We start from the raw sequence: 27550 nt of genomic DNA on the forward strand, positions 1-27550 counted from the left end.
TCTGCCCGAAGTTCGCGTTAAAAACGGGATGATGCATCTCAAGGAGTCGATTCTTTATTTTAATTTTGAAGCAAAAAAATAAAAATAAAGAAATGCACACGCACCTCTTCACTCTTGCGCATGCGTGCGATCGGATGATATTTAAAAAAAAAAAAAAAAATACCAAGGCTATCGTTACGCGTCAGCAAAACGTGCCAAACAGTACGCTTTCTAGGAATCCTCCCTCCCCAGGTACACAACTATTAAAAATAGCACCAATGCGGAGAGCGGGAATAAACAAAGAGACAGCCCACAGGGAGACGAGGAGGCTGAGTGGACCAATCAGAGGACGCGCAGGCTTATTAAAGCCGCGGCTACCTGCAGCGTTTACTATCGTCGCGCTCCGCTCGCTCACACGCTGTGTGCAAGTCAAGACCCGTCGGCGCGGTCCCATCCTGGCAAAAAACAACAACCTCTCGGCATTTAGTGTCCGCAGCCCTTCCAGTCAGCACCGTGTCGCCGAGGACAGCAGCCATGATTCACTCCCGGACCCTCCGAGTAGATTATGCCCAAACTACGCGCGTGGTCTGCGTGGTGGGCTCGGAGCTTAATGTGAACCTGAACAGGTAGGCTGTGCGTTCAACTTCCGCATAATCCGGGCTGTGTGTGTGTGTGTGTGTGTGTGTGTGTGTGTGTGTGTGGCAAATTGTTCTAGTGTGCACTCATAGAGTGGGAGGTTTATTCTAGTATGATAATGTTCTCACGGTCTCACCTGGAAATGTTGTATCGTATCCTTGGTAACATGGTCTCGCTTTCATTTTGTGTTGTAATCATGAGAAGCTGTCATTAAGAATCCAGATCCATCAAAACTTTTTATTGACATTTCATACAAAAAAACAAAACTTGACGCATATATTTGCCTGACCCCTGAATAGACCTTGTATGAAGACTATGACACTGTTTTATTTTTACAATTTTGAAAGGCATTGATCAAGGCATCAGCTTTAGAATCATTTTGACGCCTCATTTATATCAAGTCCACTGACAGAAGAACACTTTGCAATATACAACTCATCAACACTGCAAACCACATGCTCCAAAATCATCACGTTTAATAAAATGCCTCTCAAACACTTTAAATTAAAGCTGACTACATCGCTTTGTCTACATTAGGGTTAATTTATTCCCTATGAACTGTCCACTGTGCGCATTCCATTGTTTGCCCATATCAATGGAGCTGTGGGCGCGATGTCATCCGTATGCGAAGTCCTTCGCCTTTTGTTTTGTACAGTAGAGACAGTCAACAGTCTTCCATTGTTGCTGTCGGAACAGATGTTGCTGTGCCAAAGAAACGGAGGCAATAACTTCAGCCTCCACAACACAACAGAGCCCGGCTTGATTACAGAGTGGGAGACGGGCGCGCCCAGCCCGGACGCCTCGTCACGTGACCCTGTTTTAAAAAAATAAACAATGGTTTCATCTTTAAAGCCACAGGTCCTTTTTTTTTTACAACAATCAGTTCCTCATTAGTTGGAATGCTTTAAGCATTCCAAGTATTGTTCTTCTAATTGTTGGAATGCATTGAGATGCATTCCAAGTATTGTTCTTCGAATCTTTATTCTTCATCTTCTATTTCTTCCGCGGCACCTTTCAACTCCTTCACACTTTCAGCTATTAAAACCGTTCAAATATTAAAATGTTCAGCTCCTTTCTGGCTTGAGGGCTATGACTTTTCAGCTTTCTACCTCTTATGCTTGAATTTATATAAATCAATAATCATTAATATTTTAACATGGTTTTCAAATGGAGTTTGCTTTCAAATCCTCCTAAACTTCTTCAACTTTCAGATTTTTCAGCTTCGCAAATCTTTCAGCTACAGACACCATTTAAACTTTCAAATGTTGACACAGGTCTAAACTATTTTATGAAAAAAACTGCTTGTGGATATCTATTGTACTTTTTTCATAATCACTGATTATGTTTCACTAGTTTTTCGCTCCGTTTCTGACTTTTACATGAGTGTGTATTGCGTCTGCTACAGTGGAGAGCTCGACGGCTAGAGTGTGGGGCATCGCAGGAATCTGGTTAAAAAAATATGGAACTTCTGTCCTTGCAGCCAAAGTATACACTCTAGAGGCTTCATTTCTTCAGATTAATGAGGGTATGGTTGTGCTGATTGGATTAATGTGTTCATGGAATCCCAGAGTTTTTTAGTTTTGGCGCAAGGAGTGTTTGAGTGACACAACCTCTGCCAAAAGCCCCATAGGCTCCAATACAAATCTGCCGACATATTTCTCACAAAAATCCACAAGGTACACGTTCTGTCAACGGCCATAGGAGCCGTATTCATTACCGGACAGACATAAAAACACATCCACGCGTTCGGTAGAGTCTTGGGTCTCATACAAACGCCGTATTTTTTAGATAGCTGTTATAGTTTTGCGCTGGTTCTCATTTGTTTGAGGTGTGGATTCTGTGTAACTCGCTGTCCTGTGTCTGCACTTTTGCAGCCGCACAGGTGCGCCGTTGTCGTGGTTACGAGCACTCACACGCTGCAGGATCTGTCTGTGGCTCACAGCTGCTCGCTCCTATGACCTGATTAGTGGAGTCACATGACGCAGCTATGCTTTCTGTCAACAGACCAATATGATAAAGACACTCGCCCCCCCTCCCCCCTCCACCCTGACCTCTACTTACTGTTAATCACTGTCAGTCAGTCAGTCAGTCTAATTCTCCTCCCCTCTCCCTCTCTTCCTCACCACCATTCCCTTCCTCACCCTCTCACCCTCCCTCCCTCTATCTACACCCCCCCACCCCACCCAATCCAATAGGTGCGCCGTTGCCGTGGTTACTCGTAAACACGCTGCAGTATCTCTGTGTGTGACTCACAGCTGCTCCAATGACGTGATTAGTGGAGTCACATGACGCAGCTATGCTTTCTGTCAACAGACCAATATGATAAAGACACTAGCCCCCCCTCCCCCCTCCCCCCTGACCTCTACTTACTGTTAATCACTCTCAGTCAGTCAGTCAGTCTAATTCTCCTCCCCTCTCCCTCTCTTCCTCACCACCATTCCCTTCCTCACCCTCTCACCCTCCCTCCCTCTATCTACACCCCCCCACCCCACCCAATGCAATAGGTGCGCCGTTGCCGTGGTTACTCGTAAACACGCTGCAGTATCTCTGTGTGTGACTCACAGCTGCTCCAATGACGTGATTAGTGGAGTCACATGACGCAGCTATGCTTTCTGTCAACAGACCAATATGATAAAGACACTCGCCCCCCCTCCCCCCTCCACCCTGACCTCTTCTCACTGTTAATCACTCAGTCAGTCAGTATGTCTGTCTATTTCTCCTCCTCTCTCTCTCCCTCTATCTCTTCCTCACCAACCCTCCCTTCCTCACCCTCTCACCCTCCCTCCCTCTATCTACACCCCCCCAACCCACCCAATCCAATAATTTCAAAATAAAAGCCACATGGAGGGAATTTTTACTGTAATGTTTGTGATGAGGCCTATTAATTAAAAACTTCTTAGTTTGAATAACAAACATTCTGTCTCCCACTACGAATATTACTCGTACTTCTAGTACTACAACTGATACTTCTACTACCATACTACTAGTATTTCTACTGCTATTAATACTACAACTACTACTAATGTTATTACAAATACGACTATGGCTAATAGTATTACAGCTGTTTCTACTGCTATTGATACTAAACCTACTATTACTGCTAGTACTACTAATACCACAATTATAACTAATACTACTACTAATATTACTACAAACAATTTTAAACAAATTTAAGCTCCTGCAACTTCTGTTTTTAGAAAATCTATTGAAATTCAGCTTCCCCACTTCCTGTATTTTCAGCAGTTCTTTAAAATAATTTCAGCTATTCTTATGCCTCTATCAACAGCAATTTTTCAATATTCATTTCTGTATTTTTTTGCAATATTTCAAATTTATTTCAGCTGTTTTCATTTCTGCTTTTTCAGCAAATCTATTGAAATTCCTTTCAGCTTCTCCCATTTCTGTATTTTCAGCAATTTCAAATTCATTTCAGCTTTTCTAATATCTATAATTTCAGCAAATGTATTCAAATTCCCTTCAACTTTCTGTATTTTCAGCTATTTTAAAAAGTTCATTTCAGCTTTCAGCTTTTTGCATTCCAACGCATTTTCAGCAGGAAATGCATTTTCTAGTTATTGTTGGAATGCATTGAGATGCATTCCAAGTATTGTTCTTCGAATCTTTATTTGTTGGAATGCATTGAGATGCATTCCAAGTATTGTTCTTCGAATCTTTATTTCAACTTCTTCTATTTCTTCCGCGGCACCTTTCAACTCCTTCACACTTTCAGCTATTAAAACCGTTCAAATATTAAAATGTTCAGCTCCTTTCTGGCTTGAGGGCTATGACTTTTCAGCTTTCTACCTCTTATGCTTGAATTTATATAAATCAATAATCATTAATATTTTAACATGGTTTTCAAATGGAGTTTGCTTTCAAATCCTCCTAAACTTCTTCAACTTTCAGATTTTTCAGCTTCGCGAATCTTTCAGCTACAGACACCATTTCAACTCTCAAATGTTCACACAGGTCTCAACTATTTTATGAAAAAAACTGCTTCTTGATATCTATTGTACTTTTTTCATAATCACTGATTATGTTTCACTAGTTTTTCGCTCCGTTTCTGACTTTTACATGAGTGTGTATTGCGTCTGCTAGAGTGGAGAGCTCGCGGGCTAGAGGCTGAAGCAGCGCAGAAATCTGGTTAAAAAAGTATGGAACTTCTGTCCTTGCAGCCAAAGTATACACTCTAGAGGCTTCATTTCTTCAGATTAATGAGGGTATGGTTGTGCTGATTAGATTAATGTGTTCATGGAATCCCAGAGTTTTTTAGTTTTGGCGCAAGGAGTGTTTGAGTGACACAACCTCTGCCAAAAGCCCCATAGGCTCCAATACAAATCTGCCGACATATTTCTCACAAAAATCCACAAGGTACACGTTTTGTAAACGGCCATAGGAGCCGTATTTATTACCGGACAGACATAAAAAGCACATCCACGCGTTCGGTAGAGTCTCGGGTCTCATACAAACGCCGTATTTTTTAGATAGCTGTTATAGTTTTGCGCTGGTTCTCATTTGTGTGAGGTGTGGATTCTGTGTAACTTGCTGCCATGTCTCTGCATTTTGCAGCCGTTAATGAGCACAGGTGCGGCGTTGTCGTGGTTACGAGCACTCACACGCTGCAGGATCTGTCTGTGACTCACAGCTGCTCCTTGTGACCTGATTAGTGGAGTCACATGACGCAGCTATGCTTTCTGTCAACAGACCAATATGATAAAGACACTCGCCCCCCCTCCCCCCTCCACCCTGACCTCTGCTCACTGTTAATCACTCTCAGTCAGTATGTCTGTCTAATTCTCCTCCTCTCTCTCTCCCTCTATCTCTTCCTCACCACCCCTCCCTTCCTCACCCTCTCACCCTCCCTCCCTCTATCTACACCCCCCCACCCCACCCAATCCAATAATTTCAAAATAAAAGCCCCATGGAGGGAATTTTTACTGTAATGTTTGTGATGAGGCCTATTAATTAAAAACTTCTTAGTTTGAATAACAAACATTCTGTCTCCCAACCCCCCCTCACCCAATTCCATCATTACAAACTAAAAGCCTCAATGATTATCTGTACCTTAACCATGAAGCGGTTTCGTTGAAATACGCATTGCTCTTTCAAATACTACTATAACCACTACGAATATTACTAGTACTTCTAGTAGAACTACAACTGATACTTCTACTACCATACTACTAGTATTTCTACTGCTATTAATACTACAACTACTACTAATGTTATTACAAATACTACTATGGCTAATAATATTCCAGCTGTTTCTACTGCTATTGATACTAAACCTACCATTACTGCTTATACTGCTAGTACTACTAACACCACAATTATAACTAATACTACTACTAATATTACTACAAACAATTTTAAACAAATTTAAGCTCCTGCAACTTCTGTTTTTAGAAAATCTATTGAAATTCAGCTTCCCCACTTCCTGTATTTTCAGCAGTTCTTTAAAATAATTTCAGCTATTCTTATGCCTCTATCAACAGCAATTTTTTAATATTCATTTCTGTATTTTTTTTGCAATATTTCAAATTTATTTCAGCTGTTTTCATTTCTGCTTTTTCAGCAAATCTATTGAAATTCCTTTCAGCTTCTCCCATTTCTGTATTTTCAGCAATTTCAAATTCATTTCAGCTTTTCAAATATCTGTCATTTCAGCAAATGTATTCAAATTCCCTTCAACTTTCTGTATTTTCAGCTATTTTCAAATATTCAGTGCAGCTTTCAGCTTTTTGCATTCCAACGCATTTTCAGCAGGAAATGCCTTTTCTAGTTGTTGGAATGCATTAACGATGCATTCCAAGTATTGTTCTTCGAATCTTTATTTCAACTTCTTCTATTTCTTCCGCGGCACCTTTCAACTCCTTCACACTTTCAGCTATTAAAACCGTTCAAATATTAAAATGTTCAGCTCCTTTCTGGCTTGAGGGCTATGACTTTTCAGCTTTCTACCTCTTATGCTTGAATTTATATAAATCAATAATCATTAATATTTTAACATGGTTTTCAAATGGAGTTTGTATTCAAATCCTCCTAAACTTCTTCAACTTTCAGATTTTTCAGCTTCGCAAATCTTTCAGCTACAGACACCATTTAAACTTTCAAATGTTGACACAAGTCTTAACTATTTTATGAAAAAAACTGCTTCTTGATATCTATTGTACTTTTTTCATAATCACTGATTATGTTTCACTAGTTCTTCGCTCCGTTTCTGACTTTTACATGAGTGTGTATTGCGTCTGCTAGAGTGGAGAGCTCGCGGGCTAGAGTGTGGGGCATCGCAGGAATCTGGTTAAAAAAATATGGAACTTCTGTCCTTGCAGCCAAAGTATACACTCTAGAGGCTTCATTTCTTCAGATTAATGAGGGTATGGTTGTGCTGATTGGATTAATGTGTTCATGGAATCCCAGAGTTTTTTAGTTTTGGCGCAAGGAGTGTTTGAGTGACACAACCTCTGCCAAAAGCCCCATAGGCTCCAATACAAATCTGCCGACATATTTCTCACAAAAATCCACAAGGTACACGTTTTGTAAACGGCCATATGAGCCGTATTTATTACCGGACAGACATAAAAAGCACATCCACGCGTTCGGTAGAGTCTTGGGTCTCATACAAACGCCGTATTTTTTAGATAGCTGTTATAGTTTTGCGCTGGTTCTCATTTGTTTGAGGTGTGGATTCTGTGTAACTCGCTGCCATGTCTCTGCATTTTGCAGCCGTTAATGATCACAGGTGCGCCGTTGTCGTGGTTACGAGCACTCACACGCTGCAGGATCTGTCTGTGACTCACAGCTGCTCCTTGTGACCTGATTAGTGGAGTCACATGACGCAGCTATGCTTTCTGTCAACAGACCAATATGATAAAGACACTCGCCCCCCCTCCCCCCTCCACCCTGACCTCTTCTCACTGTTAATCACTCTCAGTCAGTCAGTCTGTCTAATTCTCCTCCTCTCTCCCTCTCTATCTCTTCCTCACCACCATTCCCTTCCTCACCCTCTTACCCTCCCTCCCTCTATCTACACCCCCCCACCCCACCCAATCCAATAGGTGCACTGTTGCCGTGGTTACTCGTAAACACGCTGCAGGATCTCTGTCTGTGACTCACAGCTGCTCCTATGAGCTGATTAGTGGAGTCACATGACGCAGCTATGCTTTCTGTCAACAGACCAATATGATAAAGACACTCGCCCCCCCTCCCCCCTCCACCCTGACCTCTTCTCACTGTTAATCACTCTCAGTCAGTCTGTCTGTCTATTTCTCCTCCTCTCTCTCTCCCTCTATCTCTTCCTCACCACCCCTCCCTCTATCTACACCCCCCCACCCCACCCAATCCAATAATTTCAAAATAAAAGCCCCATGGAGGGAATTTTTACTGTAATGTTTGTGATGAGGCCTATTAATTAAAAACTTCTTAGTTTGAATAACAAACATTCTGTCTCCCAACCCCCCCTCACCCAATTCCATCATTACAAACTAAAAGCCTCAATGATTATCTGTACCTTAACCATGAAGCGGTTTCGTTGAAATACGCATTGCTCTTTCAAATACTACTATAACCACTACGAATATTACTAGTACTTCTAGTAGAACTACAACTGATACTTCTACTACCATACTACTAGTATTTCTACTGCTATTAATACAACTACTACTAATGTTATTAAAAATACTACTATGGCTAATAGTATCAGTATTCCAGCTGTTTCTACTGCTATTGATACTAAACCGACTTCTACTGCTAGTACTAATACCCAAATTACAACTAACATTACTACAAACAATTTTAAACCTCTTTTTATTCATCTCAGCTTTTGTTATTTCTGTACTTTTTAAAATTCATTTAAGCTCCTGCAACTTCTGTTTTGCAATATTTCACATTTATTTCAGCTGTTTTCATTTCTGCTTTTTCAGCAAATCTATTGAAATTCCTTTCAGCTTCTCCCATTTCTGTATTTTCAGAAACTTCAAATTAATTTCAGCTTTTCAAATATCTTTCATTTCAGCAAATTTATTCAAATTCCCTTCAACTTTCTGTATTTTCAGCTATTTTTAAATATTCAGTGCAGCTTTCAGCTTTTTGCATTCCAACGCATTTTCAGCAGGAAATGCCTTTTCTAGTTAGTTGGAATGCTTTAAGCATTCCAAGTATTGTTCTTCTAATCTTTATTCCGACTTATTCCTCTATTTCTTCCGCCGCACCTTTCAACTCCTTCATACTTTCAGCTATTAAAACCATTCAAATATTAAAATGTTCAGCTTCTTTCTGGCTTGGGGGCTATGACTTTTCAGCTTTCTACCTCTTAAGCTTGAATTTATATAAATCAATAATCATTAATATTTTAACATGGTTTTCAAATGGAGTTTGTATTCAAATCCTCTTCAACTTCTTCAACTTTCAGATTTTTCAGCTTCGCCAATCTTTCAGCTACAGACACCATTTCAACTCTCAAATGTTCACACAAGTCTCAACTATTTTATGAAAAAAACTGCTTCTTGATATCTATTGTACTTTTTTCATAATCACTGATTATGTTTCACTAGTTCTTCGCTCCGTTTCTGACTTTTACATGAGTGTGTATTGCGTCTGCTAGAGGGGGACCTCGCAGGCTAGAGTGTGGGGCAGCGCGAAAATCTGGTTAAAAAAATATGGAACTTCTGTCCTTACAGCCAAAGTATACACTCTAGAGGCTTCATTTCTTCAGATTAATGAGGGTATGGTTGTGCTGATTGGATTAATGTGTTCATGGAATCCCAGAGTTTTTTAGTTTTGGCGCAAGGAGTGTTTGAGTGACACAACCTCTGGCAAAAGCCCCATAGGCTCCAATACAAATCTGCCGACATATTTCTCACAAAAATCCACAAGGTACACGTTTTGTCAACGGCCATAGGAGCCGTATTTATTACCGGACAGACATAAAAACACATCCACGCGTTCGGTAGAGTCTTGGGTCTCATACAAACGCCGTATTTTTTAGATAGCTGTTATAGTTTTGCGCTGGTTCCCATTTGTCTGAGGTGTGGATTCTGTGTAACTTGCAGCCATGTCTCTGCATTTTGCAGCCGCACAGGTGCGGCGTTGTCGTGGTTACGAGCACTCACACGCTGCAGGATCTGTCTGTGGCTCACAGCTGCTCGCTCCTTGTGACCTGATTAGTGGAGTCACATGACGCAGCTATGCTTTCTGTCAACAGACCAATATGATAAAGACACTCGCCCCCCCTCCCCCCTCCACCCTGACGTCTTCTCACTGTTAATCACTCTCAGTCAGTCAGTCTGTCTAATTCTCCTCCCCTCTCCCTCTCTCTCTTCCTCACCACCATTCCCTTCCTCACCCCCTCACCCTCCCTCCCTCTATCTACACCCCCCCACCCCACCCAATCCAATAGGTGCGCCGTTGTCGTGGTTACTCGCTCACACGCTGCAGGATCTCTGTCTGTGGCTCAAAGCTGCTCCTTGTGACCTGATTAGTGGAGTCACATGACGCAGCTATGCTTTCTGTCAACAGACCAATATGATAAAGACACTCGCCCCCCTCCCCCCTCCACCCTGACCTCTTCTCACTGTTAATCACTCAGTCAGTCAGTATGTCTAATTTTCCTCCCCTCTCCCTCTCTATCTCTTCGTCACCACCATTCCCTTCCTCACCCTCTCACCCTCCCTCCCTCTATCTACACCCCCCCACCCCACCCAATCCAATAATTTCAAAATAAAAGCCCCATGGAGGGAATTTTTACTGTAATGTCTGTGATGAGGCCTATTAATTAAAAACTTTTAAGTGTGAATAACAAACATTCTGTCTCCCACTACGAATATTACTCGTACTTCTAGTACTACAACTGATACTTCTACTACCATACTGCTAGTATTTCTACTGCTATTAATACTACAACTACTACTAATGTTATTACAAATACTACTATGGCTAATAGTATCAGTATTCCAGCTGTTTCTACTGCTATTGATACTAAACCGACTTCTACTGCTAGTACTAATACCCAAATTACGACTAACATTACTACAAACAATTTTAAACCTCTTTTTATTCATCTCAGCTTTTGTTATTTCTGTACTTTTTAAAATTCATTTAAGCTCCTGCAACTTCTGTTTTGCAATATTTCACATTTATTTCAGCTGTTTTCATTTCTGCTTTTTCAGCAAATCTATTGAAATTCCTTTCAGCTTCTCCCATTTCTGTATTTTCAGCTATTTTTAAATATTCAGCAAATGTACTCAAATTCCCTTCAACTTTCTGTATTTTCAGCTATTTTTAAATATTCAGCAAATGTATTCAACTTCCCTTCAACTTTCTGTATTTTCAGCTATTTTTAAATATTCAGTGCAGCTTTCAGCTTTTTGCATTCCAACGCATTTTCAGCAGGAAATGCCTTTTCTAGTTGTTGGAATGCATTAACGATGCATTCCAAGTATTGTTCTTCGAATCTTTATTCTTCAGCTTCTTCTTCTATTTCTTCCGCGGCACCTTTCAACTCCTTCACACTTTCAGCTATTTAAACCGTTCAAATATTAAAATGTTCAGCTCCTTTCTGGCTTGAGGGCTATGACTTTTCAGCTTTCTACCTCTTATGCTTGAATTTATATAAATCAATAATCATTAATATTTTAACATGGTTTTCAAATGGAGTTTGCTTTCAAATCCTCCTAAACTTCTTCAACTTTCAGATTTTTCAGCTTCGCGAATCTTTCAGCTACAGACACCATTTCAACTCTCAAATGTTCACACAAGTCTCAACTATTTTATGAAAAAAACTGCTTCTTGATATCTATTGTACTTTTTTCATAATCACTGATTATGTTTCACTAGTTCTTCGCTCCGTTTCTGACTTTTACATGAGTGTGTATTGCGTCTGCTACAGTGGAGAGCTCGAGGCTAGAGTGTGGGGCATCGCAGGAATCTGGTTAAAAAAATATGGAACTTCTGTCCTTGCAGCCAAAGTATACACTCTAGAGGCTTCATTTCTTCAGATTAATGAGGGTATGGTTGTGCTGATTGGATTAATGTGTTCATGGAATCCCAGAGTTCTTTAGTTTTGGCGCAAGGAGTGTTTGAGTGACACAACCTCTGCCAAAAGCCCCATAGGCTCCAATACAAATCTGCCGACATATTTCTCACAAAAATCCACAAGGTACACGTTCTGTCAACGGCCATAGGAGCCGTATTCATTACCGGACAGACATAAAAGCACATCCACGCGTTCGGTAGAGTCTTGGGTCTCATACAAACGCCGTATTTTTAGTTGGAATGCTTTAAGCATTCCAAGTATTGTTCTTCTAATCTTTATTTCAACTTATTTGTTGGAATGCATTAACGATGCATTCCAAGTATTGTTCTTCGAATCTTTATTCTTCAGCTTCTTCTATTTCTTCCGCGGCACCTTTCAACTCCTTCACACTTTCAGCTATTTAAAATGTTCAAATATTAAAATGTTCAGCTCCTTTCTGGCTTGAGGGCTATGACTTTTCAGCTTTCTACCTCTTATGCTTGAATTTATATAAATCAATAATCATTAATATTTTAACATGGTTTTCAAATGGAGTTTGCTTTCAAATCCTCCTAAACTTCTTCAACTTTCAGATTTTTCAGCTTCGCGAATCTTTCAGCTACAGACACCATTTCAACTCTCAAATGTTCACACAAGTCTCAACTATTTTATGAAAAAAACTGCTTCTTGATATCTATTGTACTTTTTTCATAATCACTGATTATGTTTCACTAGTTTTTCGCTCCGTTTCTGACTTTTACATGAGTGTGTATTGCGTCTGCTAGAGTGGAGAGCTCGAGGCTAGAGGCTGAAGCAGCGCAGAAATCTGGTTAAAAAAGTATGGAACTTTTGTCCTTGCAGCCAAAGTATACACTCTAGAGGCTTCATTTCTTCAGATTAATGAGGGTATGGTTGTGCTGATTGGATTAATGTGTTCATGGAATCCCAGAGTTTTTTAGTTTTGGCGCAAGGAGTGTTTGAGTGACACAACCTCTGCCAAAAGCCCCATAGGCTCCAATACAAATCTGCCGACATATTTCTCACAAAAATCCACAAGGTACACGTTTTGTAAACGGCCATAGGAGCCGTATTTATTACCGGACAGACATAAAAACACATCCACGCGTTCGGTAGAGTCTTGGGTCTCATACAAACGCCGTATTTTTTAGATAGCTGTTATAGTTTTGCGCTGGTTCCCATTTGTTTGAGGTGTGGATTCTGTGTAACTCGCTGTCCTGTGTCTGCACTTTTGCAGCAGCTCGTTAATGAGCACAGGTGCGCCGTTGTCGTGGTTACGAGCACTCACATGCTGCAGGATCTGTCTGTGACTCACAGCTGCTCCTTGTGACCTGATTAGTGGAGTCACATGACCCAGCTATGCTTTCTGTCAACAGACCAATATGATAAAGACACTCGCCCCCCCTCCCCCCTCCACCCTGACCTCTGCTCACTGTTAATCACTCTCAGTCAGTCAGTCAGTCTAATTCTCCTCCCCTCTCCCTCTCTCTCTTCCTCACCACCATTCCCTTCCTCACCCTCTCACCCTCCCTCCCTCTATCTACACCCCCCCACCCCACCCAATCCAATAGGTGCGCCGTTGTCGTGGTTACTCGCTCACACGCTGCAGGATCTCTATCTGTGGCTCAAAGCTGCTCCTATGACCTGATTAGTGGAGTCACATGACGCAGCTATGCTTTCTGTCAACAGACCAATATGATAAAGACACTAGCCCCCCCTCCCCCCTCCCCCCTGACCTCTACTTACTGTTAATCACCTCAGTCAGTCAGTCAGTCTAATTCTCCTCCCCTCTCCCTCTCTTCCTCACCACCATTCCCTTCCTCACCCTCTCACCCTCCCTCCCTCTATCTACACCCCCCCACCCCACCCAATCCAATAGGTGCGCCGTTGCCGTGGTTACTCGTAAACACGCTGCAGTATCTCTGTGTGTGACTCACAGCTGCTCCAATGACGTGATTAGTGGAGTCACATGACGCAGCTATGCTTTCTGTCAACAGACCAATATGATAAAGACACTCGCCCCCCCTCCCCCCTCCACCCTGACCTCTTCTCACTGTTAATCACTCAGTCAGTCAGTATGTCTGTCTATTTCTCCTCCTCTCTCTCTCCCTCTATCTCTTCCTCACCACCCCTCCCTTCCTCACCCTCTCACCCTCCCTCCCTCTATCTACACCCCCCCAACCCACCCAATCCAATCATTTCAAAATAAAAGCCACATGGAGGGAATTTTTACTGTAATGTTTGTGATGAGGCCTATTAATTAAAAACTTCTTAGTTTGAATAACAAACATTCTGTCTCCCACTACGAATATTACTCGTACTTCTAGTACTACAACTGATACTTCTACTACCATACTACTAGTATTTCTACTGCTATTAATACTACAACTACTACTAATGTTATTACAAATACGACTATGGCTAATAGTATTACAGCTGTTTCTACTGCTATTGATACTAAACCTACTATTACTGCTAGTACTACTAATACCACAATTATAACTAATACTACTACTAATATTACTACAAACAATTTTAAACAAATTTAAGCTCCTGCAACTTCTGTTTTTAGAAAATCTATTGAAATTCAGCTTCCCCACTTCCTGTATTTTCAGCAGTTCTTTAAAATAATTTCAGCTATTCTTATGCCTCTATCAACAGCAATTTTTTAATATTCATTTCTGTATTTTTTTGCAATATTTCAAATTTATTTCAGCTGTTTTCATTTCTGCTTTTTCAGCAAATCTATTGAAATTCCTTTCAGCTTCTCCCATTTCTGTATTTTCAGCAATTTCAAATTCATTTCAGCTTTTCTAATATCTATAATTTCAGCAAATGTATTCAAATTCCCTTCAACTTTCTGTATTTTCAGCTATTTTAAAAAGTTCATTTCAGCTTTTTGCATTCCAACGCATTTTCAGCAGGAAATGCATTTTCTAGTTGTTGGAATGCATTAACGATGCATTCCAAGTATTGTTCTTCGAATCTTTATTTCTTCATCTTCAACTTCTATTTCTTCCGCGCCACCTTTCAACTCCTTCACACTTTCAGCTATTAAAATCCTTCAAATATTAAAATGTTCAGCTTCTTTCTGGCTTGAGGGCTATGACTTTTCAGCTTTCTACCTCTTAAGCTTGAATTTATATAAATCAATAATCGTTAATATTTTAACATGGTTTTCAAATGGAGTTTGCTTTTCAAATCCTCTTCAACTTCTTCAACTTTCAGATTTTTCAGCTTCGCAAATCTTTCAGCTACAGACACCATTTCAACTCTCAAATGTTCACACAAGTCTCAACTATTTTATGAAAAAAACTGCTTCTTGATATCTATTGTACTTTTTTCATTATCACTGATTATGTTTCACTAGTTCTTCGCTCCGTTTCTGACTTTTACATGAGTGTGTATTGCGTCTGCTAGAGTGGAGAGCTCGCGGGCTAGAGTGTGGGGCATCGCAGGAATCTGGTTAAAAAAATATGGAACTTCTGTCCTTGCAGCCAAAGTATACACTCTAGAGGCTTCATTTCTTCAGATTAATGAGGGTATGGTTGTGCTGATTGGATTAATGTGTTCATGGAATCCCAGAGTTTTTTAGTTTTGGCGCAAGGAGTGTTTGAGTGACACAACCTCTGCCAAAAGCCCCATAGGCTCCAATACAAATCTGCCGACATATTTCTCACAAAAATCCACAAGGTACACGTTTTGTAAACGGCCATAGGAGCCGTATTTATTACCGGACAGACATAAAAAGCACATCCACGCGTTCGGTAGAGTCTTGGGTCTCATACAAACGCCGTATTTTTTAGATAGCTGTTATAGTTTTGCGCTGGTTCTCATTTGTGTGAGGTGTGGATTCTGTGTAACTTGCTGCCATGTCTCTGCATTTTGCAGCCGTTAATGAGCACAGGTGCGCCGTTGTCGTGGTTACGAGCACTCACATGCTGCAGGATCTGTCTGTGACTCACAGCTGCTCCTATGACCTGATTAGTGGAGTCACATGACGCAGCTATGCTTTCTGTCAACAGACCAATATGATAAAGACACTAGCCCCCCCTCCCCCCTCCACCCTGACCTCTACTTACTGTTAATCACTCTCAGTCAGTCAGTCAGTCTAATTCTCCTCCCCTCTCCCTCTCTTCCTCACCACCATTCCCTTCCTCACCCTCTCACCCTCCCTCCCTCTATCTACACCCCCCCACCCCACCCAATCCAATAGGTGCGCCGTTGCCGTGGTTACTCGTAAACACGCTGCAGTATCTCTGTGTGTGACTCACAGCTGCTCCAATGACGTGATTAGTGGAGTCACATGACGCAGCTATGCTTTCTGTCAACAGACCAATATGATAAAGACACTAGCCCCCCCTCCCCCCTCCCCCCTGACCTCTACTTACTGTTAATCACTCTCAGTCAGTCTAATTCTCCTCCCCTCTCCCTCTCTTCCTCACCACCATTCCCTTCCTCACCCTCTCACCCTCCCTCCCTCTATCTACACCCCCCCACCCCACCCAATGCAATAGGTGCGCCGTTGCCGTGGTTACTCGTAAACACGCTGCAGTATCTCTGTGTGTGACTCACAGCTGCTCCAATGACCTGATTAGTGGAGTCACATGACGCAGCTATGCTTTCTGTCAACAGACCAATATGATAAAGACACTCGCCCCCCCCCCCCCTCCACCCTGACCTCTTCTCACTGTTAATCACTCAGTCAGTCAGTATGTCTGTCTATTTCTCCTCCTCTCTCTCTCCCTCTATCTCTTCCTCACCACCCCTCCCTTCCTCACCCTCTCACCCTCCCTCCCTCTATCTACACCCCCCCAACCCACCCAATCCAATAATTTCAAAATAAAAGCCACATGGAGGGAATTTTTACTGTAATGTTTGTGATGAGGCCTATTAATTAAAAACTTCTTAGTTTGAATAACAAACATTCTGTCTCCCACTACGAATATTACTCGTACTTCTAGTACTACAACTGATACTTCTACTACCATACTACTAGTATTTCTACTGCTATTAATACTACAACTACTACTAATGTTATTACAAATACGACTATGGCTAATAGTATTACAGCTGTTTCTACTGCTATTGATACTAAACCTACTATTACTGCTAGTACTACTAATACCACAATTATAACTAATACTACTACTAATATTACTACAAACAATTTTAAACAAATTTAAGCTCCTGCAACTTCTGTTTTTAGAAAATCTATTGAAATTCAGCTTCCCCACTTCCTGTATTTTCAGCAGTTCTTTAAAATAATTTCAGCTATTCTTATGCCTCTATCAACAGCAATTTTTCACTATTCATTTCTGTATTTTTTTGCAATATTTCAAATTTATTTCAGCTGTTTTCATTTCTGCTTTTTCAGCAAATCTATTGAAATTCCTTTCAGCTTCTCCCATTTCTGTATTTTCAGCAATTTCAAATTTATTTCAGCTTTTCTAATATCTATAATTTCAGCAAATGTATTCAAATTCCCTTCAACTTTCTGTATTTTCAGCTATTTTAAAAAGTTCATTTCAGCTTTCAGCTTTTTGCATTCCAACGCATTTTCAGCAGGAAATGCATTTTCTAGTTATTATTATATTTCTTCCGCGCCCCCTTTCAACTGCTTCCCATTTTCAGCTATTTAAACCGTTCAAATTTTTAAATATTCAGCTTCTTTCTGGCTTGAGGGCTATGTATGTTCAGCTTTCTAGCTCTTAAGCTTGAATTTATATAAATCAATAATCATTAATATTTTAACATGGTTTTCAAATGGAGTTTGCTTTTCAAATCCTCTTCAACTTCTTCAACTTTCAGATTTTTCAGCTTCGCCAATCTTTCAGCTACAGACACCATTTCAACTCTCAAATGTTCACACAAGTCTCAACTATTTTATGAAAAAAACTGCTTCTTGATATCTATTGTACTTTTTTCATAATCACTGATTATATTTCACTAGTTTTTCGCTCCGTTTCTGACTTTTACATGAGTGTGTATTGCGTCTGCTAGAGTGGAGAGCTCGAGGCTAGAGTGTGGGGCAGCGCAGAAATCTGGTTAAAAAAGTATGGAACTTCTGTCCTTGCAGCCAAAGTATACACTCTAGAGGCTTAATTTCTTCAGATTAATGAGGGTATGGTTGTGCTGATTGGATTAATGTGTTCATGGAATCCCAGAGTTTTTTAGTTTTGGCGCAAGGAGTGTTTGAGTGACACAACCTCTGCCAAAAGCCCCATAGGCTCCAATACAAATCTGCCGACATATTTCTCACAAAAATCCACAAGGTACACGTTTTGTAAACGGCCATAGGAGCCGTATTTATTACCGGACAGACAAAAAAAGCACATCCACGCGTTCGGTAGAGTCTTGGGTCTCATACAAACGCCGTATTTTTTAGATAGCTGTTATAGTTTTGCGCTGGTTCTCATTTGTGTGAGGTGTGGATTCTGTGTAACTTGCTGCCATGTCTCTGCATTTTGCAGCCGTTAATGAGCACAGGTGCGGCGTTGTCGTGGTTACGAGCACTCACACGGCTGCAAGATCTGTCTGTGACTCAGCTGCTCCTATGACCTGATTAGTGGAGTCACATGACGCAGCTATGCTTTCTGTCAACAGACCAATATGATAAAGACACTCGCCCCCCCTCCCCCCTCCCCCCTCCACCCTGACCTCTTCTCACTGTTAATCACTCTCAGTCAGTCAGTCTGTCTAATTCTCCTCCCCTCTCCCTCTCTATCTCTTCCTCACCACCCCTCCATTCCTCACCCTCTCACCCTCCCTCCCTCTATCTACACCCCCCCACCCCACCCAATCCAATAGGTGCGCCGTTGTCGTGGTTACTCGCTCACACGCTGCAGGATCTGTCTGTGGCTCACAGCTGCTCCTATGACCTGATTAGTGGAGTCACATGACGCAGCTATGCTTTCTGTCAACAGACCAATATGATAAAGACACTCGTCCCCCTCCCCCCTCCACCCTGACCTCTACTTACTGTTAATCAGCCAGTCAGTCAGTATGTCTGTCTATTTCTCCTCCTCTCTCTCTCCCTCTATCTCTTCCTCACCACCCCTCCCTTCCTCACCCTCTCACCCTCCCTCCCTCTATCTACACCCCCCCACCCCACCCAATCCAATAATTTCAAAATAAAAGCCCCATGGAGGGAATTTTTATTGTAATGTCTGTGATGAGGCCTATTAATTAAAAACTTTTAAGTGTGAATAACAAACATTCTGTCTCCCACTACGAATATTACTCGTACTTCTAGTACTACAACTGATACTTCTACTACCATACTACTAGTATTTCTACTGCTATTAATACTACAACTACTACTAATGTTATTACAAATACTACTATGGCTAATAGTATTACAGCTGTTTCTACTGCTATTGATACTAAACCTACTATTACTGCTTATACTGCTAGTACTACTAATACCACAATTATAACTAATACTACTACTAATATTACTACAAACAATTTTAAACAAATTTAAGCTCCTGCAACGTCTGTTTTTAGAAAATCTATTGAAATTCAGCTTCCCCACTTCCTGTATTTTCAGCAGTTCTTTAAAATAATTTCAGCTATTCTTATGCCTCAATCAACAGCAATTTTTTAATATTCATTTCTGTATTTTTTTGCAATATTTCAAATTTATTTCAGCTGTTTTCATTTCTGCTTTTTCAGCAAATCTATTGAAATTCCTTTCAGCTTCTCCCATTTCTGTATTTTCAGCTATTTCAAATTAATTTCAGCTTTTCTAATATCTTTTATTTCAGCAAATGTATTCAAATTCCCTTCAACTTTCTGTATTTTCAGCTATTTTTAAATATTCAGCAAATGTACTCAAATTCCCTTCAACTTTCTGTATTTTCAGCTATTTTTAAATATTCAGCAAATGTATTCAAATTCCCTTCAACTTTCTGTATTTTCAGCTATTTTTAAATATTCAGTGCAGCTTTCAGCTTTTTGCATTCCAACGCATTTTCAGCAGGAAATGCTTTTTCTAGTTTCTTTTCTTGTTTGGGTTTTGTTGCTGAGCTGCGTTCGACAATGCTAAAAATGATATTTTGGAATGGTTGATATGGTTTGAGAAACTCTGACTGCTGACACTTCAAGATTGACCTTTATCTGCCAGTGGGGGCAGGAGGAACACTTGCAACTGATGCCATGTGGGATAACGTCGATTTTAGACATTGACAACACGCTCAGTTGTTCCCCAAACTGTGATCGGAGGACCTACTTTCTAAAATAAACCATTTCTAGAAATCGTTGGAGTGAATTTGTGCGTAAATGAACATCCCTGACCTCACTGCTATTTCAGCATCATCTTAAATCATCTGCAATAGATGATAAAGCAATTTTGAAGATACTTTTGGTAAACCGCAGTGACATTTGGAAAAAACCCCAAGATCTGGTTTTGGTGTAAAAGCAGTTTCGGTCCTCAGGCAGAATGTAGACATGTCTTCACTTGAAAAAAAAATTCCAAAGAAACCTCTGAATTGCTGCATGTTGGAAGTAGCAACTGCTGATTTTTATCATATGATTAAATCGTATGTGTATGAATCACTTTACTCTTCATTGCTGGAAAGACCAGCGGCTACTTCTCCTCCACCAGGCACAAAACATGAGTTTGTGTATACGACAATTTGTGTCAACGTATATACATGTATACATTCTCTTGTCCTCAGGAGCGCCCCTCCCCGCTCCAGGTTCTACTCGGTGAAGTGCACCCCCAGCGTTCAGTACGGCATCAGCCCCTCCCCTCGGCAGACGTCCCACCTCTCCCCCATCCCCCTCGCTGGAAACCCAGTACTGCTTATCCGCATGAGCCGAGCCAGTGAATATGAAAACGATAGCAAGGTAGGACAAAAGGGAAGTTATGTCACAGTTCCAGTTACTTTGAAGGACAGTCAAGATTTCAGATATTAAGTATTATTCAGACCGAGCCAAAACAAGAAACAACCATGTTTGTATGCAGACCGACCGATATATCTACCTTAAACTCACCTTCCTAGAAGCATTATCACATTTCAATGAATCATTTATCGCTTTTAAAATGAGCCGAGCTGTTCCACGTTCAACAATAGCTTTTATTCGTGCACCTTTTAGGATTTTAAAGTTGTCCAATGTCCATTTTGTACATTTAAATGACTCGTGCCTTCTTCTTATAAGCTGTCTATTAAGTACTATGGGGAGCGTGAAGAAGCCTTGGGGAGAGCCGTCCTGCACCTGACGGCTGTTGGTGAGTCAGACTGGAATTATAAATAAATATTAAAAAAATATATAATATATTATTATCGGGATAAATATTTGCGCTAACCTCGTAACTCCTTCTTGCCAGAGATCTCTCTGGACGTGGATGCCGACAGAGACGGGGTGGTGGAGAAAAACAACGCCAATAAGGTGAGGTCTCAGGCCTGCAGGTGTAATTCAGATCTTGTTCAAGCTTGTGTTTGTTAAACCAGCATTCTCGGTTGAACATCCTCACGCAAGGTTTGTGTATTTGCATCTGGTTTGTTTAAAAACCTGTTAGGGATCCTGGACATGGGGCCCTAAAGGGCACGGAGCCATCCTGCTGGTGAACTGCGACTCAGAGCGGCTTTTCAAGAAGAAACTGGATAGCGAGCAGAACCACGTTTCCAGGGTGTCGGGTAAAAGAATGCAGGCTCGCTCACAAAGGGGAAACTCTCCCTCGCTTTTTGGACCCGTTCAATTTGTTCACTGCTAGCAGCGTCAACCCGGGGGAACTCGTGCTCGCTTTTGAGCCGATAAATTTGTTGACAGAGTAAACAGGATTTGATAAAACCTGGAGCGTGAGGTGTGAGACACAGTAACCTTCTCCAATGACGGTGCAGTGAACGAACCTGTTTGACTGAACTATATTTGCAAAGCCAGGTGTTTTTTTTTTTTTTAAATGATGTGTGCTTGTCAGTAGGAATTATGAATGTTTGGTATTTAGCTTCACAGCTAACAGCGTAAAAACAAAAAGTCTGGAGCACTTTTGTTGCACGTATTGCGTGAGCTTTTAAAAGGCTCCGCAGGACTGAATGACTCCTTGTGCATGAACAGATCTGAAGGACATGTCCCTCATGGTGCTGCGGACCAGAGGCCCCGCCAAGCTGCCCGACGGCTACAAGCTCGCCATGCACATCTCTCAGGGGGACGCAGAGAGCGTCCGAGTCTTCAGATCTTCTTTAGATGGCACGAAGAAGAACACCGGACGGCGTGAGTGACGAATGCCCCCCCAGGCCGTTTTTTTTGGAACGAGGCGCCCGAGTGATCGAGCGTCGGTTCTGTTCCCAAATCCACAGAGAATCTCTTCTACAAGTACTTTGTGAACGACTACCCGCTGGTGCTGAGCAGTGAGGTCCTGTCCCAGGAGGTGCCGTACCTCGGAGAGGCAGCGGAGGCGAGGTTCTACGTGGAGGGCCTGCGGTTTTCCGACAACGACTTCAACGGGCTCATCAGCATCCACCTCAGTCTCCTGGAGCCCATCTCCTCCGTAAGACCCGCAGCGCCGCTCGCACACCGTTACACATCCGTAGTTCATCTCCAGCCTGCATAAAACCGACGTAGTTTGAGGAGACGATCAGCTTTCACGCGACATGGATCGGTTTCAGATACGACTTTCCGTTGGATTCCGGATGAAATGACGTCATGTTTCGACAGGGATTCCCCGAGACGCCCATTTTCACAGACACGGTGGTGTTCAGAGTCGCACCGTGGATCATGACACCCAACACCCTGAAGCCCGTGGAGGTGTTTGTCTGCAGGTAAGAGGAGGTTGAATAATAAAAGACGATTGTGACAATAGGTGCGTCAACAATATGTTGGTGTTAAACACTCGCCTTAGCCTTAAGAAATAAATTTGAACTGCGGTTTTCTCTTTGCCGTTTCTTTTATATTATATTTTCTAAGCTCGGGAAAATCATTTTAATATGTTGGTTGTTAAAGAATTGAAGATGCCAAAAAAACGATGTATCAGCTTTTTGTGAATCCCAAACCACTGCTTAATTAAAACGTCTTCTTCCATCGTCACCTCGTCAGCACGTCTGACAACTACCAGTTCCTAAAAACCATGAAGGGCCTTGTTGCAAAGTGCGGGTACAAGCTTAAGATCTGCCACGAGTATCTCAACAGAGGAGATCGCTGGATGCAGGTAAGAAAAACAAATGCGTGAGCGTACAAAGTCAGCGGATTTCACATCAACCGCATTATGAGACAGAAAAAAACAATATTCCAGGATGAGCTGGAGTTTGGCTACATCGACTCACCTCATCAGCGGTTTCCCGTCGTTCTGGATTCCCCTCGAGATGGAGAGCTCAACGAGTTTCCATATGACGAACTGCTGGTGAGATCCAGATTTAATTTACTTTCATGTCATGACTGGTTTTGAAGCCAATTATAGTTCAATATGCAAGTTATATAAGTGCAATGTGGATGGTTTAAACCTCCAGATACGGCAATATATTTGACACGTTGAGCTGTTGGATGTGACTTCAAACGTCACAGATCTTTAATCACCCGCATGTCCTCAGGGACCGGACTTTGGCTACGTGACGCGGGTGGCCGACAGGAAGGACGTGAGCAGCCTGGACTCCTTCGGTAACCTGGAGGTCAGTCCTCCCGTCACCGTGAACGGGAAGCACTACCCGCTGGGCAGAATCATCATCGGAGTGGCCTTCCCCACGTGAGTTCGCACCGGATCCTCCTCCTCCCGTCGCGGGTCGGCAGGGGACACCGAAAATGCGTCTGAAAGTCGGCGCAACGTAACTCAAATTCTCTCGCTGTCCTCAAAGGGCAACTAAAGGACGGAACATGACCAAAGTCGTCCAGGACTTCCTGTGGGCCCAGAAGGTTCAGAAGCCCATCGCCTTGTTCTCCGACTGGCTCTTGGTCGGCCACGTGGATGAATTCATGACTTTTGTTCCTGCACCTGACAGAAAGGTAAACACCCGCTTATTAAACAGAACCGCCAAACGGAAATATCCACATGGTGAGAAGACGGGAAGCGGCCAGCCATGGCGTTATGTTACGCTGTGGGATGAGACAGTATAAGCTCTCAGGACAATGAGGACAGACAGAGTTGTCTTTGTCTCTTGTGTTTCCGCGCAGGGCTTCCGGCTGCTGCTGGCCAGCCCGGACGCCGGCTACAAGCTATTCAGAGGCTTACAGAGCGACGGACACGGACAAGCCAAACTGTTTGAGGGTAGGACCGGCGTTAACGGCAGGGGAGGATCAGCAGCGGTGTGTGTGTGTGTGTGTGTGTGTGTTTACAAATGAACAAACTTGTCTTTCTCAACATCCCAAAGGGCTGAAAGATGAAGAAGCAGTAACAGTGGATGAGATCCTTAAGGATGAAGTTCTCCAAGCTGAAAACAACTACGTGCAGGTGAGTGAACTCAAGTTCAAAAAGATAATGTAGAAAAACTCTGGGTCTGAAAGAGGGGAAGCCAACTAGCATTTATATGACCATAAGACCATTGACCGTTAATGCGCAAATACTTCTCACTGAATGGATTACCTCTGTGAACAATATGTCACGGTCTTAATAGATGCGTTTGTCTTGCTTAATACAGCATGTCATTAATTTTGCAAATGATGGTCACATTTAGAACTCAATAGACATGAAGCAGGGTGTGCTTGAGGGTGTAGATGACACATTGCCGGTGACGTGCAGGGATGTCAGTACGAGGCTCGGCAGATAAAAACCGTAACAGGTTGCGCGCACACACACAACTGTAGCCCTTTTACGGTGTGTTTTACGTCCGTAACACTCCATAGTAAAACTTTTGGTTACTTGCAAAACGTCTTTTTTGTTTTGTTCATCCTGAAAGGTGTTCGAGGTGGATAAAGGGCAGGTCGCTGTGGCATTAGGACCTTCCCTTCACTGGAACTTCTGTTAAAAGCATAAAAGTCCCGGACCACATTCCTACGCAAGCACAGCGTTCAGTCATCCAGCCAGACTACGATTGGCCCAGCAAACATTAATCACCTCAGACAACCTGTTTGCTGGTCTTTTGTGCCGCCGCTTTGCCAATTGCATTTACGCCGCCGATGAAGCGATCTTCTGCTGACTTCTGTGTCACAGGAGTTAAGACCCCTGTTCGATGAGCTCGTTTTAGCTTTAGGGTTCACATTTAGCATCCTGCATCCTGTTACGGTGTCGCGTTGAAAGCTACCGAGCACTTCAGTGTGACTCACGTTTTCCCACCATAGGTTTGTCACTAGAGCTGCGAGCGACAGCGGCAGCTGAACCTATTAATAAACTGGCGCTTCCACGTATGTTTTGGCCGCAGTTTACGTTTTCTCAATGATGGATTAGAGGAGTGGTTCAGGACACACTTTTCAGTTTTAGCGTTAGAGTCCTGTTTTGTTTTATTGCCCGTTTGGCGTAAAGCGCTTTGCTCTTTCTCCCAGAGCTGCATCGACTGGAACAGAGACGTTCTGAAGAGGGAGCTGGGCCTGGACGAGGAGGACATCATCGACCTGCCCATCCTCTTCAAGTTACAGCCGCACGAGTGCGAGCACAGAGCAGCGGCTTACTACCCCGACATGGTGGGTTCCGCCGCGTTGTGCTGAACCCACATCCCTTTTCTCGATGGATGCGAGGCGTCAAAGTCCTGATTTGTCTCCTTGTTGTTGTTGTTGTTTTTTTTACAGGTCAACATGATAGTCTTAGGGAAAGAACTGGGCATCCCGAAGCCCTTCGGGCCCCGGGTGAACGGACGCTGTGCCCTGGAGGCCGAGATGTTGTCCCTGATGGGGCGCCTGGGCCTGACCTGCACGTTCGTCGACGACTTCGCCTCCTACCACAAGCTGCTCGGGGAGGTGCACTGTGGCTCCAACGTCCGCAGGGAAGCTTTCGACTTCAAGTGGTGGCACCTGGAGATGTGAACCAAAACTGAGGAGTGGGTGGAGGAGGGTTAAATTAGACCGAATAAACAACAGCACCTTTTCTTAACTTCAGGTTGAGATTAAGCCTTAAGTTGTCTCTGAAAAAAATCATGAAAAGCTTCATTTTCTTCCCAATCATTTTACCATAAGTGCTGCTTTTCTCTTCTCAAATGACTTTGACAGTAACTTTGAATGCGTGAAGAATAAGTACAGTTCTTGGATCATCTTCAGCTTTATTAAACATTTTAGTTGGCTTCATTTATGAAAAGGATTTAAAGCAATATTTACAAGTTTTGAACGAGGGCTGAAGCAGACTGTTGACCAGAAATACAATCATTTGAATGGAGCACATAGAAGACTTCCTCCTAATCTTTTGTTGTCAGGGCCGTATGGTGCAAGCACAGTGATGTACTGTAATGATACAAAGCCACAAGCGGGGGCACTTCATCTAGTCAAGCAGAGAAACCGCTTTTCTCCGATCAATTTTAAAGGCTGTAATACACATTTGTGTAATTATAACAATAGCGTATCTCGCAGTCAGGCTGGTGGCTCTTAACCGCGTTTCGCATTTGGACCAATGTGTTAAAACACTTTTGTAATTTTATAAATGCTGTCTTTAATTGTGTGTAGAATCCCCCTCACCGAAATAAACTCCGTCACAGGCCGAAGACGGGAAGGAGCTTTCTCTGTGGCTGAGCGTCAGCACGGTTTCACCCCTCGCGCTGGCAGGCGCGTCGAAAATAAAAACACGGCCGCCTGGTTTTACATTCACGCGGTTCCTTCGAACGCGAGCCCCCTTCCCCCCTCCCGAAGGGCTTAACACGACACAAAGGTCAGAAAGTTGTAGAGAGTATGTAGTGAATCGGTCACATGTGTTACACTTTACAAGTAACGCTGGAAACGGTGGCATTCGCCTCTCTGAGCTGTTGTGCGCTTGTTTTGAAAAACACAAATCACGGAGACGACGCTGCAAGCGTGGCGGTGGTGTACAGAGGACAGAGGTGGGGTAAGCAGATTTACACCATGCACAGTACCATTGTGTACACACACACACACACACACACATCAAATCAACAGAAAACAAAAGTCTCAACTTGACTTGTGGATTGAGGATGCGTGTTGAAGTGTTGGGGGGCACCAAAATAATTACTCTTCATTCTTATTTTACGCCATTTTAAATTGTTCCAACAGAATTACCGGGGCTTGAATCTGTCAGAAATTTAAATAAATTCCTGATGCATTATTTATGTGCATCATTTGTATATTTCACCAACCGAGGAGGAAGGAGTGATGCAATGACAGCGTCACAGAAGTGCCCCCCCCCATCAAAAACATGACACGAGGAATATATCCGATGCAGAATACTTGGCACAAGACGAAGAGATTGTCAGAAAAACACAAAAGGCGGCGAGACACACGGCCAGACGCACAGCCGCTACGTCAACGTTAAAACCCATAAAATATATCACAGCTGGATGTGACATGAGAAAAAAAAAACATCTCTCTAGTGCAAGTCTCCTCTGTGGACTATTTTACAAGCTAAACAAACGGCAGTTGTGTGATCGCCGTCCCCGCCGTCCCCCCCAGTTCACATCTAAGAGGACACACAACGTTTGAGTGTTTACAGTGAGAATCAGGCCACCGGACTCACTCCGCTACGCCTGCACGGCCGCGCTGGGCGAGTGGGTCCCTTTCGTCTCGAGGGAAGGTTTGGACGTGGAGCTGGAGTGAGGGCGATAGGGTGGGACATGTCCACATGGGTGCTGGGGACGGGGGGACGGGGTCTGTCCTCATAGGCAGCAGCAGATCCAACGCCGAACACACCGAGCAACATCCGTCGGCCCCTCGGTCGGGCCTCTGACTCCGCTCCTCTCCCGCGGCGGGGCTCACGTGCCCTCAGCTCGGGTTATTTTTGGGGGTGGGGGGGGGGGGATGCTGAGACAAAAGGAGAAGACACGGGACGGACGTGACATAAAAAGAGGATAAAGTTCAATGAGCGGTTAAAATGTAACAAAG

The 27550-nt window shown here is 42.7% G+C and overlaps 2 protein-coding genes across 24 annotated transcripts in view; one reads left to right on the top strand and one right to left on the bottom strand.

Annotated features, from left to right (window-relative positions):
- Positions 1-147: 147 nt before the first annotated feature.
- padi2 (peptidyl arginine deiminase, type II) lies at positions 148-26202 on the top strand. Of its 2 annotated transcripts, XM_040204837.2 has the most exons (16): positions 148-605; positions 20326-20497; positions 20810-20879; positions 20979-21040; positions 21171-21288; positions 21707-21862; positions 21949-22139; positions 22307-22410; positions 22685-22796; positions 22881-22988; positions 23176-23327; positions 23437-23584; positions 23753-23846; positions 23950-24029; positions 25058-25195; positions 25301-26202. In XM_040204837.2, the coding sequence occupies exons 1-16, from the start codon at positions 514-516 to the stop codon at positions 25532-25534; spliced, it is 2031 nt and encodes a 676-aa protein (XP_040060771.2). In that variant the 5' UTR covers positions 148-513; the 3' UTR covers positions 25535-26202. The 2 variants fall into 2 exon arrangements, with proteins under 2 accessions (XP_040060771.2, XP_077948975.1); XM_078092849.1 differs by lacking the exons at positions 25058-25195; positions 25301-26202 and adding an exon at positions 24475-24640 and having other exon boundaries at positions 361-605.
- Positions 25751-27550, bottom strand: part of rap1gapb (RAP1 GTPase activating protein b) — a 62567-nt gene continuing 60767 nt past the window's right edge. For all 22 annotated transcript variants that reach the window (XR_013453306.1, XR_013453304.1, XR_013453301.1 and 19 more), the window contains one exon: positions 25751-27469. The gene's annotated coding sequence lies outside the window, so the exon portion shown is untranslated. The remainder of the gene's footprint in view (positions 27470-27550) is intronic.

The sequence above is a fragment of the Gasterosteus aculeatus genome, chromosome 17 (genome assembly GCF_964276395.1).
Source record: "Gasterosteus aculeatus chromosome 17, fGasAcu3.hap1.1, whole genome shotgun sequence".
Lineage (NCBI taxonomy): Eukaryota > Metazoa > Chordata > Actinopteri > Perciformes > Gasterosteidae > Gasterosteus > Gasterosteus aculeatus.